This window comes from Anas platyrhynchos, chromosome 2, assembly GCF_047663525.1.
Source record: "Anas platyrhynchos isolate ZD024472 breed Pekin duck chromosome 2, IASCAAS_PekinDuck_T2T, whole genome shotgun sequence".
In the NCBI taxonomy this organism is placed as follows: domain Eukaryota; kingdom Metazoa; phylum Chordata; class Aves; order Anseriformes; family Anatidae; genus Anas; species Anas platyrhynchos.
This window is the reverse complement of record NC_092588.1, coordinates 145,742,421-145,758,980: the sequence shown is the minus strand read 5'-3', so window position 1 is coordinate 145,758,980 and position 16,560 is coordinate 145,742,421. Positions and strand designations below refer to the sequence as shown.

The 16,560-nt window shown below is 39.9% G+C and overlaps 1 protein-coding gene across 3 annotated transcripts in view; it reads right to left on the bottom strand.

Moving 5' to 3' along the window:
• CCNY (cyclin Y) overlaps positions 1 to 16,560 on the bottom strand; it is a 124,859-nt gene that overhangs the window by 46,885 nt on the left and 61,414 nt on the right. For all 3 annotated transcript variants that reach the window (XM_027450481.3, XM_038173613.2, XM_072033809.1), the window contains exon 2: positions 3,304 to 3,378. In XM_027450481.3, the coding sequence (XP_027306282.1) occupies positions 3,304 to 3,378 (75 nt within the window). The remainder of the gene's footprint in view (positions 1 to 3,303; positions 3,379 to 16,560) is intronic.

Below are 16,560 nucleotides of genomic sequence, written 5' to 3'. Positions count from 1 at the left end.
AATGAAATTCTTCAAGTGGAGACTGAGATACTGCCAAATTTTCTTATTTTTCTTCATTTCTCATTTCTGCGGGCACTTTCTTTTGTTATTATTGAACTTTTGCTATTGTAGGAAAACATACCCTGAAATAAAAGGGAGTGAGGAAATACACACACACACATATATATGTACATGTATGCATTTTTCACTGAGATGTAGTAGATGTCTCGTTTGTGCAATTTCTATAGACAACCTCAATGCTACCCACACCAGCACAGAAGACAAAATCCTCAAGGATAACATCAATGAAGATGTCTCACATTTTGTTTGCAGATCATTTTATTTTGTCTTGTCTAAGAAACAGCAGACTCATCCTGCTTAACAATAAAAATAAAATGCAGCCTAGTTTACTCCTATCCACTGTATAAATATAATTTCAAAATGTTATTTGTCTAAAGCCAATTGTTACACTGATATTGCAAAATTTAGCCAATAAATTCAAATGTGTAAGGCCCAATATAAGTTAGGAAAACAGGACAACCGTAACCCACTTACAGGAAAGACCAGTACCCTGAAAGAGGAAACACTGTCCTCTTGCTATTAAAAGGAAAGGAAGTGACATTATTGGAATGCTGGGGTTTGGAAACCCTGGCTTAACCACAACCACGCACTGAACAGTGCATGGCTTTTCAGTCATCCAGCTCGTCTTGTTTACAGGCCAAATTCACCAAACAAACAAGAACTTGCATAAAGTACTCAAAGTTGTTAAAGAAATAAAAGGTGATTCTCTACTATCTCCCTAATCAGGGAGAATCACTCATGTAAGATGTAGCACCTAGTAAACTCCTACAAAGAGCTGGAAGCATTTTAAAAAGCTATTTTAGTTAGATATCAAATTAATATTTATTGTGTCTTCAAATCCTCTCCAGAGTCACTGGACTCTCAGGTAATTAAGGGTGTAGGCAGCGTACTGACTGTGAGGGCCAGGACAGGTCCAGGTGCTTAGCCTGGCATCTAACAGAACAGTGGGAAATTCAGACCATATAACACCCAGAGATGCCACGTCCTGTTCCACTGTATTTGGGGTAGTGAACTTGTTGCTCTTCACTCATGTGTTGCTCACAAGCAGCTCAAAGTGCAGCTCCTGTGCCAGGGCAGTACCACAAGCTCACCAGAAGAAAGCCAAATGTGGGTTTCAGAAAGCCAAACGTGGAGTTGCCTGAAGACAACGCTGCCACATTGCTCTTGCCTGTAGTTATGGACTGGCTCTTTCCCACTATACAAATATGTAATGGACACTCAAAAGCCACAGCCGGATCCTGGATGAAACCCAGAGTCCTGGTATTCCTCAGCTCTCCGATATGTGTTTTAAACATCTGCAGTTCTTGTCTATAAATATATTTTCATTTACTGTTAACAGTCAGGACAGCCCAACACTATATATGTAACGGAGAGAAGTAGTTACATGTCCAGGTTAGGTGTTTACAGTATTGCCAGTTCAGCTCTCCCCTTCCACACTAACTTCAGGTACCTTGTAGATCTCCTAGGTCCTACAGCAGGCTGTCACACTCAGGGGTGTTAGGAGTTACCATACCGTTCAGGGATGTTGCCTATCAGCTCACTTATTTCCACGACAGTACCAGAATACAGCCAAGCAAAATGCCAAAATGCTTATGACAGTGAGTTGTCCCACCTGAATGGCATGATTTTTGGCAATAAATCAGTAGATAACTGTTTGCAGAATTTTATTTTTTTTTATTTTGTACAAGCCTTTGCATTTTTACCACCTTGATCAAGGATAGTTGAACAGATCTTATACCCTTGTTGAAAAAGTTTCAATATTTTTTCAATAAATTCATTGTTCTCACTCAAAACCATGTAAGTTTTTGTATTACTTAAGCTAGAACAAGGTTTCATAGACCAACCCTAGCATGGGTGTAAACTATCATATTAAAAAATTCTTACAGCTAACTCCATCTTGCAATAAATTAACCGCTATTACTACAAGTAAGAATAATCACTAGGTGTGGTCAAAATTTAAGTTGGTGGACCTGGAATTGTTTTTTCATTTTTCTTTTCCAACAAACTGCAATGAGAAACATGCAGCATCCATATGGGATTATACAATCTCAAAGCACTATAAAATAGACATCGATCTTGACAACACAGTATACTACAGAAATATTATCATACTCATTTCACAGACTACCAAGGCAGACCAAGATGGTAAATCACATCCAAAACTACATAATAAGGCATTGACAGAACTACGCTGAATTCAGGACAATCTGAAGGGCAAAAGAGGTACTCATATAATCAACTCTTCAATCAGGGCCTAAATGTATCCTCTTTGTACTAGTCAAGCTCAAAAATTAGCAAGAAATATACAGTATGTGAAAACTACATTTTCTTTTTAAAGTGATATCCTTGACACTGCAATTTACTATGTAAATCAAAAATGGCATTTATAGGCAACAGAAAGAAGGACAAAGAATTCATACAGTTCAGAATTACAATGTAGAAATTGCTTTGAAAGTCTTGGTAGAAAATAATGTGTTTTGCATCAATTATTCTCATCTACTTCTAAAACAACATGTCATACATGTCCAACAGGGAATGAAAAAGCCAGAGTAAATGGCTTCTGTTCTACTACGTCTATCAAGAGGCCTGCTTAACAGATGTAATTCCAGAGAGATTATTTTGTCTATGAATAAAAAATAATAAAAAAAATACTCCAGACAAATATATGATTACATCAAATCCATAATGAAAGAAGACAGAACATTTGGGTGGGAAGACAGTTATTTTGTTATTAAAATTTAGTACTGAACTCATTTACAGTATCAGCTATATCAGAGGAAACTCTGGACTGTCTTCTAAGCTAATGTAAACTGTCATTTTTCAGGAAAATACTTCTAAATCTCATTTCCAAGAAGCTTAGCCTGTTGTTCAGCGTGTTAGAAGAAAACAAAACAAATTTAAAAAAACAAAACAAACAAACAAACAAAAAAACAAACAACAACAAACAGTTGCACAGATACTTTTTAAAAATATATTAAGCTTTACCTATACTTGTAGTTTTGATACAATGACTACTTGGATCTTATAATTTCAAGATGACAGGACTCAAACCTGTATCTTTTACTGCTCAGTATGACAAAATAATTAACTAAAGGTTTGGCTTCTTTCAACTCTAATCTGATGCCTATAAAAGCCTCTTTTTGGGGGAGGGAAATTATACATTAAGTAGCTATCACATGCATTCTAACAAAGACTTCATAGATAACTGCAGTAGTGAATACTGTAATAAATTCAGTAACCTACCATCTGTTTGAGATTTACTGAGAAATATCGTACTGGCCCGTGGATGATCTGATGGGTTGAATTCCATGTTCAAATCTGGAAAGAAACAAATTTTAAAAATAGCATGTTAAAACATTTGATAATCCAGCAGTATGCACAGATTTTCTTATTAAGAAGACCGATTTTACATTACTGTAAAATAAAATCAATCTCGATGTCCACTTTTTTTTTCTTTTTTTTTTTTTTTTTTTTATTACCCTTCACACAAGTAGCTCTTGTTGGTATGCAAATGCTTTGCATTAACACAGCTTTGGGATTAGACTTGTGTTCTAAGGGCTGCTTTGCTTTTGGATGAAAACAGATAAAGCAGCTTGAAAAGCCTGTACACAAGAAGTTGGGAATTATCCATTTTCCATTAGTTTCTTCTTCCATACCCCGAAGCCACTGCTAAGTGCAGGAATACAGCTTGTTGTATGTAATTACAGAGGCATGAAGTATTATAAAACAAATATGCAGCCCTCTGTAGATAGATGGGTTTCCATGATTAGATGTGATTACATAGTAGGTATTGAAGCTAGCTAAATGTAAACGAGTTAAGTCTAGCCCAGACTGTTTTAAATGGTCAAGATTACTAAAGCTTAGAACTTTTCTGACACTTCACGGGTGAACATACTTCTTGCTGTAACTTCTAAAAAAAAGTCCTCAAAACAGGTTGAAGACTTGAATCTATCACAGCATATATGAACTTCGAGAAATGTTATTTTCCCTAGTAGGATTAAAATCCCTTGAATTTACTTGTTCCAAAATTCCACTCTGCTACCAATTCTTCAAACACTTGAATGCTTGCATCCACTTGAAAGCATGGTGCTAAAAACAGCACACCGCTTTTTATCTTTTTTCTTGCTCTCCCAGTATAACTGCTTCAACCTTAGTTCTTTTATATTCCCTTGATCTCTAGATATACTTTCTCTCGCATTTGATACAGGCCATTTATGCAAAACTACCTATGGGCATTGATAAGTTTATCTCTGGTGATTCACCCAGGCTTTCTACATTTCTGTCTCCCCTCCATCTCTGAAAACTCACAAAAACTGAGAATCAAGTACAGACTTCATGCTCTCCTGGTTTCCTTTCCATCTCCCTGTATTCTGCAGCCCATGTGATCGTGATCATAGAGTCATATCCCAAGTTGGGAGGGACCCACAAGGATCATCAAGTCCTACTCCTGGGTCCCCGAAGGACCACCCCAAAACTAGACCCTATGTCTGAGAGCTTTGTCCAAATGCTCCTTGAACTCCAGCAGCTCAGCGCCGTGACCACTTCCCTGGGGAGCCTGTCCCAGTGCCCGACCACCCTCTGGGTGCAGACCCTTTCCCTAACCCCCAGCCTGACCCTCCCCTGTCCCAGCTCCATGCCATCCCCTCGGGTCCTGTCGCTGTCCCCAGAGAGCAGAGCTCAACGCCTGCCCCTCCGCTCCCCTCGTGAGGGAGCTGCAGGCCGCCATGAGGCCTCCCCTCAGCCTGCTCTGCTTGGGGCTGAGCAAACCCAGGGCCCTCAGCAGCTCCTCATATGCCTTCCCCTCCAGACCCTTCACCATCTTTGTAGCCCTGATGAGCAGCCTGACACGCTGCTGGTACTTGGAGATCACTTCTGGAGTAAATAATGGCCTTCCTACTTCCTAGGAAGAACCTGGCAATATAAACAAATACAAACAATTCTTCAGTTAGAAAGGGGGCTTATTGCTATTATCAAAGCCACAAAGGAGAGGGTGAAAAAAAAAAAAAAGAAAAAAAGAAAAAAAAAAAAAGACTTTCAGGGGAAGTAATTTTGATTCTCTGAGAAACCACACTTCCCAGCCAAGCATGGAGAAGATTTTCAGTAGGCCATTCTCCTACTAGAAGTTCTGAATTGGAAAGACTGGGAATTGGAAAGAGCATTCTCTTGTTACTGTCTGCAGCTTATCTAGACATGGAGATGAAGAAGAAAAATTACCCAGCATGACAGATAGCGCTGGTGAAGATTGTTTTTCATTTCAGGATAGTTCTTCCATTAAGCTAAATTTCCATTTGCATCAGGACGCAAATCATTAAGTAAAGAATAATCAGTATTTTAAAACAGCAAAATACATTGCTTTTTATCATCCTGTTAATCTTCCATCAAACAGCACAATACATTACCAGTAAAAAGTGCATTTTTTTTATAAACGGTTACAGACAGTTTTTCTATAAAACCCTTTAAAGTACAGCAAGGCAAATTCAGTCAACAAAACAGGACTGGTAAAAATACAACTGAACTCAACTGTCAAAACACTGCCCCCAAAGAGGCGAGCATTCCTCTCCTTCATGCCTAGAAAATTGTCTGCTTGGGGAGTAATAACAGCCTGGTACAGGTTTACAGTCTGCTTGCAGGGCTGAAAAGAAAGAAAACCAATTCCCACATCTTGCAATCAAGTTGCAACTATTTGAGATTCCTGTGTTATAAAAGACTATTATGCAGAAGCAGTGAAACAATGGAGGACTTAAAATCTTTCTAAAAAAGCATAAACTGTTATTCTGGCAGAAGCTGAAAGAAGGCCAGCAAGATCCCACCTCAGCAGCTGCAGAGGCCAGAGCAAGGATTTGGAACCAGCCTGGGAGAGACAGATCCCTCCTTCCAGGCAGCACCATGGCTCCGTCCCACTCCACCTGCCCCAGACCATCCATCCTGAACCCTTCAGATTATGTGTCTTCTTCTGTCCAAGATCCTTCTTTCACGCCCTCCCCCAAAACAGCAGCCAAACACATCTGTCTGTTTTTCCTTCAAGTGCCCTCACGAAAATTAGAGGAGATAACATGTCTAAGGGAGAGGCAAAGCCCATCAGGCTTGGTCACCCAGTGCAAGGTGGCCAGAAGAAGGTAAGTGCTACTAATAGAGGCTGTCTCCCTGCTCCCTTTGAGGAACAGCACAGCTCCTGGGGGCTTGAAAAGCCCTGGTTGTTTGGTGTGTGCCTGCAACTCCACCACTCCCTGTTCTTCCCAGGAGAAGCGTGAGGCAAATCTGAGCACCCCACAGGCCACCAGCAGGACCATGCTTCTCCAGGCCATCACTGCCACCATATGGAGAGATTAAAGCAGATACAGTTTCACAACACAGAAGGAAGACTTTAGTTGCTAGTTGACCTTAGATGTCTCCATTTACTGTACAGCTTGAAAAGAAATGCCTCTTTGAATCTGGCAACAAATTCTTACACATCTGTCATTATAAACAGTGCCGTAAGGGATCAAATGCTATCAGCATGTGAGGTTACTAACGTGCCACCAATGGGCATTACCCATCCAAAAGTTACCTCCATCCCAAAATCATACTGCTTTCGTGATCTTAGTAATTCTTTCTAGCATTTGAAAAGCATTCACGAAAAACAGCCACAATATGAATGCTTTACCCATTTTGTAATGGAATAGCTGATGACAGAGAGAGATTTAAACTCACACAAGCAATATTCAACTCTTAGAGAGGCAAGTGAGAGCCAGAATTTCAATCATCAAAATCTGTACAAAAATTTGATCCATTACTAGCAGTCTGCTCTGTGACTCATCATAGCCTTACAAAGGAAGGATTTGAAGTGGATATTTTTTCTAGCAGTTACCCTGCATTCCAAAATGCTTTTAAGAAAAAAAAAAGTCACTGTCTCTCCAAATCCCAAATCCTTCACTATAAATTTTATTTCCAGGAAATACTTGTTCATGATTAATGGACATTCTTCTTAATTACAGATTCTTTGGTTTTAGAGTTTCTGCAAGGATTTCATTTATTTTAAAAATGATGGAGCAAGTAACAATTGACACAACGATTTAGAGAGCAACCCAGTATCTTGAAAGAATTTAAGATTACAATAATTATCATCAATAATAAATACAAATAATAATAAATTATTAGTGTTTATTCTTTTAAAATATTTAAGTGTAGATACTAGGTATTAAACTAGCGAAACACTTATGAAGCCTTAGCCAACCATAATACCTATTTCTATAAGTTGCTTCAGTAAAGCTACTTAAATTTGGGAAGGAAAAAAAAGAGTAACAATGCATTTTTCTCCTTAATGGCATGTTTTTAATAGTGAAGTCACTTAAGATACAGTAACAAGTTAATTGCATGCTGGAACATACCCAAGAACTACACAATCCAGTACCATGCTTTTGTCCACAGTGGGCACCTCTGATTTTGACATCTTTTGTTCCAGTTAAAATAAATGCAAGATGGAAAACCCACAAATAAATCAACCCCTCCTGACCACCACTGAAAGTAAAATTAGCTAGGCTCTACTTTCTTCCAGAACATAAACCCATGATACATGACAGTATCATTTGCAGTTCAGATCTCATATTCGAGATTCCCAAAAATTTATGATTCTAGAGCAAAAAAAGCCCTACATCTTATCCCTCTGTACTGGAGTTAGTCAAACCTGTAGCCACCTAACAATAATTGAGACCTTAAAATCAAACCAAGAAATGTTACATAGAGAGGAAGTATTTTCCTAGATCTCTTCATAGTTCAAAAATCACTTTGGATTTTTTTTCCCCAGTTCCAAAGGACTAAAATATAGCTCCCATATTGGAAACACCTAAACAGTGTGATGTCCCATGAAAGTTTCAGGTTTTATTTGACTTCTCAGGATTACAAACCAAAGGTGTGTGTCTATTTATAAATGTACACATAGGCATGCATAAATCTGTATCTATAATAAAGACAGGTATTTATACAGATACATATATATCTATAAATATATATATGTAGAGAAAGATGCATCTCTATTATATATGTCATTGTCTTGGGTTTACATGACAAGGTTATATTAGCAGGGGGCCTGCAGAGGTGGCTTCTGTGAGCAAAGCCCAGCTGCTGCCCCAAGTCAGATCAGAGCCTGCTCCAGACAGCTCCAAAAGGTACCTGTCACTGGCCAGAGCTGATCCATGAGTGCTGCTGTTTGGGCCTCTGGGAGAGCAGATTGAAGGAAGGGGAAAAAAATCAAAAACAAAAACAGCCTTGCTGCGTAACAGCAGCTGGGAGACAAAGAGTGAGAACCAGCCCCACAGGCCCCAAGGTGAGTGCAGCAGGAGGGCAGGAGGTGCTCCAGGCAGGCAGCAGCAGTTCCCCTGCGGCCAGAGCTGCAGCCCGTGGAGAGGAGCCCACGCAGGAGCAGGGGTCTGGGGGGAGCTGCCACCCACCCGTGGGGGCCCCGTGCTGGAGCAGTTTGCTCCTAGGGGATGGACCCCATGGTACGGAGCTGTATGGGAGCAGTGCTTGAAGAGCTGCTGCCTGCGGCCAGCCCCGGAAGGCTCAGTCTGGGAAGGACGGCATCCCGTGGGAGGGACCCCATGTTGGGGCAGCGGCAGAGAGGGACCGTGAGGGAGCAGCGGGGACAAAGCGTCAGGGACTGACCATGGTTCCCCTTCCCCATTCACCTGTGACACTCGGGGGGAGGAGGTAGATAAGGGTGGATGGAGGCAAGGTATTGTTAGTTTGCTTTTAGTTTCTCACTGCTCTGGTCTGTTAGTAATAAGTAATAAACTACATTAATCTCCCTAATGCTGAGTCTGTTTTGCCTGTGATCATAATTGGGGGAGTGATCTCAACCCTTGAGCCCATTTCATTTTATTTTCTCCTCCTTTCCCTTTGAGGAGGGGGAGTGAGAGAGTGGTTGTGGTAGAGTTCAGTTGTATAGCAGGGTAAAACCACCACAGTCATATATTTAAAATGTCATTTTTAAGATATCACACTTCAGTTTGCTTAGCCTAAGCAAAGTCAGTCTTGGGTATGCTTCAGCTAAGAGATCACATGCTGAAAAACAATTTATACAATTTCAGACTACTTGGGCAAGACCAGAGTTACAAATACATGCAATTAAGCTTAAGATTGCATTCTCTTCCTCACTCAGTAGCATGCCAAAATAACAGCTGTCATAACAGGCATTCTGATTTATCACATCAAAATAAATTCACTTTCTCTTCAAGAACAAAAGGTAGATTTTGCCTGTGAGTCCGTTTGATACGTAACTGCCCTGAAGTTCAAGACACCCACCAGAAGACCACAATGAGATTCTCCCTGGACTTTGTGAGAAACTTTATTCCTAAAGCCACGGTAGCTGCATTCAAATATGGCCATAAAAAGAAGCGAGCTGTAAAACAGTTCAGTTTCAGACTTGGACTAAAGCCCAGGCAAGATTTCTAATCTCTACACAAGATCTTAAAAAGCATTACTGGGACAAAAAATACTGAATACAGCTTCAGTTTGCAGATTTAAAAAGGATAAGGAAAAAGTTCAGATGAGTAAAGAACAGAGCTACAAGAACGTCTGGAGGACTGCAGAAAATGCCTTAAAATAAGAATCTTGCAGAGTTCAAAACGTTTAACAGATCAAAAAGGATAGCTAGGAATTGTCTGTAGTTCACACATCTTCACAGGGGGAGAAGAAAAAGCACTAAAAGTTCTCTCTAATCTAGTGCACAACAGAACAAAAGCAATGGAAAATGAAAGCAGAAAGATTTTAATTATGAATTTGAAAAAAAGAAAAGAAGGATAATTAGGCACTGCAGCTCCACACCCAAGGAATGTGAACGCAACATATTTCAATGCTTTCCCTTCCTAAAAGATTACTTCAGTCAAACAACCATCTTCAGGCTCTAGTCTTGCATATATATTTAGGCTTGATTTAAGAATAGCTGGATGCAAGTTATGGGCTTATGATTCATATATGGGTCAGATCAGATGACCCCAGGGGCCTCTAGCTTAAGTTCTATAAAATCTTCAGAAAAAAATAGCATTTAAATTATTAAGCACAAAATCTCAGCAAGTCCCAATGGCACATGTGTAAACTTTCCAAAAGTGCACCAAACTGCTGCAATTCTTACTTCAGAGACATCTACATTTTAAGATTTGTGGTCAGAATTCATTATATGCATGAGAAAAACAGAAAAGGATAATATGACATCATTCATGGCAATAGTTAAAAAACAAGCAAACAAACAAAACACACACACACAAAACATTTTTTTCCAACTCAAAAATCTATTGAGATAGCAACAAGCACCACAAGAGGTTGAAGGAGGGGCTCTGCAGCAGCTACATTCTGCACAACGTGGATCACAGGACACAAACAGGAAAAAACAACACCATTGCTTCTTTTGTAATAGTGCTTGTGGGCTGCACTACAGGGGGCAAGCCTGAAAATGTGTTTATTCTATCAGAAAAGTTTCCTTCCTTTTCAACAATGAAAGACAGGTAAGTTTGCACTGCCAATGTTCTGGTGCTGATTCAAGGATGATCCAAAATCTAAACTGAGTAGACTACTTGTTTTATACTTCAGCAGTCCTGAAATAACCTGGTGAAATTACGCTTCTGTCCCTTTACACTTGGAGACTACAGACTCTCAATGCCACCACAGAAACACCACTAAAATTAAGGAAAAAGATAGTGTCACATATTAATTTCATGATCTGTCCTACACGTACAGAAATCAAACCATACTTCTTCTTCCCAGAAGATACATTTTTTCATTATTTAAAGGGACTCCAGGTAAAGAAAAGAGCACACCTGTCAAGGGCATGCCAGAGAGGAGGCCTGCAGCCACACGAAGTTGTTAACCTTACCATCCTCACTACACCCACAACCTGACATGACAGAGCAGCTACCCCGCGTGGCCTCGTGGGTGGAAAACGACAAAACCACCACGCAGTTGTTTAGCGAGAAATTCAAAGAATGACAGCAAGGAGCAACGTCTGATTAAGCCTTATGAGTTTCAAGGAGGCACATCAAAGAGGAGCAGAAAACAATTGCCATGGAAACCCCGGGAGAGGGAAGCACAGGTGACCGGAGGGAAGCCGGCATGGTGAGGGCTCACAGCAGGCCCTGACACAGAGGCCCTGCCAGAGCTGCGCCTCCCTCACCTAGGCGAGGCCTCCCTCCTGGTACCAGCAGGACCAGAGACCGTATTTCTCCGGCTCTGTGAATGAGTTGATGTAATCTCTGGGAAGAGAAACAGAGACAATATTCTCCAGGCACGGACCAGTAGAGAAGCGGCCCCAGCACTGAACCCAGAAAATAAAATTTCAGCAGTCTGCACCCTACGTCTTTCTGCTTCCCTTTTACTCTGGTGGGCTGCTTCCTTCTAGTAACAGCAATTAGCCATTTAGATGTACAGTAATGAAAAAAAAAAAAAGAAATTAATGTCCCTTAAACATCACACTTGTGACTAAAAAATTGATCCCCTCAGAAGTTGGTAAGAGTTAAATGAGTACCTCAGCTGAGAGGATGTCCCACATCCCTCTCCGGCAAAATGAAGCAAGAGAACACAGGTTACTTTAAAATACAAGAGAGAGAAAAGAAGAAGACTGAAGAAAGCCATCTCTCGCTATTATTGTGTATATTCTTACACACGATTGTTATTTTAAAACATCATGATTTAAGCTAAGCATCCAGGACACAATCTTATATCTGGAAAAACATATGACTAAACTCATACTGAAGTTTCCATTTGAGACGTCTGCACATTAATTTGGCGTTATGTCTCTCAAAAATGGAATGCACCAAGCATGGAGAATAAAATAACTCTGGACACTTTCTGCTCAGAAGTTTTCACAGCTTTCAAGCCAAAATAGGACTAAACTGTATACTCTGATTTCACTGGATAATAACAATAGCCACATCTGCTTTAACACTGGAATTTCAAAGATGTAAAATCTACTACACAGAAGTTTCAGCTCAAGTCATTCAAGCACTGTAGAACTGCAGCATAAAAGACCACAAGATTTATCAGTACCTTTTTAGAGTACTTTATGTCTAGTGTAAGCAGCAACTAAGCTACTTCAAAAGAAAATGTCTCTCCACTGAAGTATTGCTGTGAGAAAGAACGTTAATGATGACATCCCAGTGCTCTGTCACTGAGTATGAGAAGAGAAGTAAATAAAGTTAGAAGGGATAAAGCATGATTCTTCATTACAATACCCTAAAACACCTGAGATGTGCAGAACATTGTCTACTCTAAAAAACAGATCTTTACGTTTCTTTTCTGAAAGGACATCTAAGGCCAGCAAACAGAAGCAACTTTTCAAGTACTGTAACTTCAACATTATCCAGCCAAAACATTTTCCTGTTAAAATCAAGAGTAATTAACATAATTCTCTTACTTTCTCAGGGTTTACAATAGAGAGTGGCAAGTTTAAATTGGTACTTTCCCATTGGTTTCTGTAGTATTAAACAATGCACTTTCCCCCTCATCTTAAATGTACAAAAGTTAAAGAAAACTGTAGCACGTGGAATAATTGTGATCAAAGGGAAGACTTCTATGACGTTCTTTACAGATCATAAATCTGACTCAAAAACCCTACAATTTGGGATTAATGAATTCAGAAGAAGAAAGGACTGTGCAAGTGCCTTAATGAAGAGCTGTGTCCTACCAGGAAGCTATGAAGGACTTGAGGAGAATGGGGTACAGAAGACACAGTGAGAGCTCTATAGATGAGCATGCCTCCCTTCCTTTCTATTAGCATGCTTACGACATGGTACAGCACAAGTGACACTGATAAATATTCGGTAGAAAACTGTCCATCCAGAAAGCTCACCTCCCAACCCCCCCCCCCCTTTTTTTTTTTTTTTTTTTTAACTTTTAAAAACTTTTTTGTTTGCTTTTGTTTTTAATGAAAAGATCAACAGGTTTAAGCCCAAGAATCACAACTGGCCCCTTGATTTGTTTTTATAGAGGACATCCAGTGATATCAAGCAGACATGCCAGAATCTAGACACACTGACTCTAGAGATGTGGGACAACATTCCCTGTGATGCTACTGTTTTTGTACGGTCAAAAATTCATTCTAAAACCCAATTTTCTTTCTCCTGAGATTATAAACAGACTTTCAGAATGAAAAACATTTTTTTTTGGACAGCAAGCAGAGCCCTTCTTCGTCCAACACTCGAAGACCTTGCATTGCTTCTGACTTTCTGGCATCAAGTACAGGCCACATTTCAGTCCAGCAGAGCTGGGGAGGCAGAGAACACCCAGCAGACACCACAGTGGGTCCCTCAAAGGTCTCAGGTCTGCAACCTGCCTCAGTTCATACTGAGGAACACACTGCTGGGGGAAAAAAGCTGAAGCCAAGCAAAGCTGTTCTGATGCTTCTCACCAAAGGGCAAGGAAATGCACCCAAGACATTTCCATTCTGCTGCTGGAATATGAAGATGACAAGGCTGGCAAGCAAGACCTGGCATCATTTTTTCAGAAGCACGATCTTCACTGAACATTATATAGTGTGAACAATGATATGAAGACATGATTCCCACAAAAACTTTTTAAACAAAATTAATTGATACAGTTGCCTTCAACTAAGGCAAACTGGAAGCAGGAACTACAATGCACACTCCAAAGAGCATCTTACTTTGCAATTTGGCTCTCTGCTGTGAATCTCCCATCACTGCTCATTCTTTTACTTTTGACCTTCCCATTTTGTTACTCAACACTACTTTTTGGTGCTTGAGAACACAGTATTCAAGCTCTCCCCAGTTAACAGAAGGCTGGGGAACTTTCCCTCTTAATAACCTTCCTGCATTAAATCCCACAGAACCAGCTGAAGTGATTATCACAGTAAATATCCCAGCAGAAGCGGGTGTCTCTCCATTCTGTGTATGTTTTTACATGCCCCGCTCGAGGTACATATAGCAACAAAGTGAACAAAACCACAGTCCTATTAACCTTAAATAGAAATTGATGCATTTTTCTAATGCTTCAGTGACAATGAGCACCACAAATGATTTTTCCCTAATATGTTTTTACAGCATGTATACTCCACTCTAAAATGAATTTACGCTGCTCTGTTAGATCAAAAGGTAGACAGGACAGAACGTAAACCGTTGTTACATACTTCTTTTTAAAAATAATAATAAAATCTTATTTTCCCTCTCACAAACACATCAGAAAAATTGCATCATGGTACACTGTTATTTAATGGAAGAGAACCATTTAATATGATACATGAAAAATCTTTTACATTTGTAAACGAAGTACCATTACAGACCTATACAAATGCTAGCAGCTGTTGCCATACCAAATTATGTTACTTGCCATTTGAAAGCATTCATACAGTACTGCCATGCTCTCCACCAAAAGAGGCACCAAAGCATCAATGCCACAAGTGAGGGTGGATGTGATTTTAGGCAGTCCTGGCACAAATTTAAACCAGATGTTAGCAGCTGGCAGGGAATTATTTGTCACCGAGTCAAAAACACAATACCAGTCAGCAGAAGCGTTGGGTTAACCTACAGTAAAGTGAACCAATGTTGCGTGATGACACAGATCAATAGAAAGCATGATCATCGCCATCAACTCACGGGTGAGCTGGCGTTGCTGCCTTTAACTGTAGATTGAAACATCATCTGCAGCTTTGCACATTGAGGTGTGTTCATTTCACCCTTCCTCAAAACGCAGACACTACTGCCACAGTAATCACTAAGAAACTGAAAGACCTTAAGGATGTGTTATATTCCACAGGTTGGGCCCTAAGTTTTTGAGCTGTAGGTCAACTATTCATATGGAAAAATGTAACTTCATGATAGTGACTCAAGTTCTGCAGAGCCCTTACACCAGCCCAGCAGAGCTAGTGGAGCTCATCCCTCCTCATTCCCATACAGAAATCATTTTAATAAATGACAGAAAAAGAAAAAAAGAAAAAAAAAAGTCATCTTTCCAGTATCTCTTCTTTTTCCTTTTGGTTTGTTACTGAGCTGTGATCTAAAGTTGAAGTATTTATCAAACAGCAGACAGGTAATCTGTGAAATACAGGCAGAAAGAATCTATGCAGGTTTCTCAAAGAATTTAATACAAGTGTAACATAAAGCACTTGTAGGGGTATTCTGCAATTTCAAGGGCAGCAGCTGCTTTTTTAATATGCAAAAATGTAATTTGCAATCTTTTCTGAGGAACACCACAGGATACTTGGTAAACTGCAATAATAGGCTTTCAATTTTTCCCCTGCAGATTTATATTCACATGGCAACCAAATTACCCTGCTACCAAGATACAGCGTTAACATCAGTACTGCCTGCAGATCACCACCTAGAACTGAAAAGCAATTGGCAGCGAATTAAAAACCTCCCTCATCACTGGAACTCTACATTTGTGCATGTACCCAAACGGCCATACAGCTACAGCACGAAGCTGTAGTGTTATCCCTAAGCCCAGGAGGCTCAGCCTCCCTCCAGTCCTGTGGCAGAGCACATGTAACACAGCTCGCTCAGCTTCAGACGCAGCTCTGTAATGCTTGCTTGGACTCCAGCCACTACAGCTTGTCAAACCTGAGAATCTCCAGCCTCCACATATTTTGCCTGTCCACAAAAAAAAACAACCAAAACTTATCAATTTAACTCACACCCACCTGTCCAATATACTCGACAAAGAGAATAAGCAAGAACAGGGAGAAAGATACATTAAAACTTTAAGAAAACAATTGCAGATCTTTAACAGATATTTACCCTCAGTCTTTGATTAAAAGCTTTGGTTTTTATTTGTTTTCAGAAGCATCAGCACAGGATTATTACGTGCTGATCTTAGAGAAGCAATTCATGACAACTTAATATGTTGCACAATTGTCAGTGTAAGTGATATTATTTCCAGAGTGACAAAAAAAGCAGTATATCGTGTTATTTGCTGTGAATTTATAATGACTTCTAACGCTGCCATCCACCTGCATTGTGATTTACCTTAGTACTCTGAATGCACAAGTAGCACTAAACATCCACAGAAAAGTCTTATATTTTTATATTTTATATTTTTATATTTTTAGATCTCAGTAGTAGAGAAATATTTTGTTCTTATCCCAAATAGGGGCTTATTCCCAAAATTATGTTGGCTTAATGCCCAGGACAAGTAACATCCAGCCCCTGAGCAGTAATTAGCTTCAGGTCTGATATCTTGCAACTCTCTAGCTCTTAATAGGTGCTCTGGGCAACTGAAAAAAGGGATAAAAACAGCTTTCTATCTGTTTTTCTCCCAGTCACATCAATACAGGCATTGCATATAATATTCAAGTCTTGAGGCTGACCTGATCGGCCACAAGCAATGCAGCTATCCTAAACTGAGGCAGACAATGTTTTTATCAGATCAAGCCCAGAAGAAGGATATCTGTGCTACTGATAAGCAGAGGGAAGGTCACTGTGAAACTGCAATTCCGAGACATGATGCAGAGAACACATGCAAAGTCAGACTGTGTACAGTAGAAAAGAAAGGTTGAGGGGGTCCTGGTATTGCCATTACAGG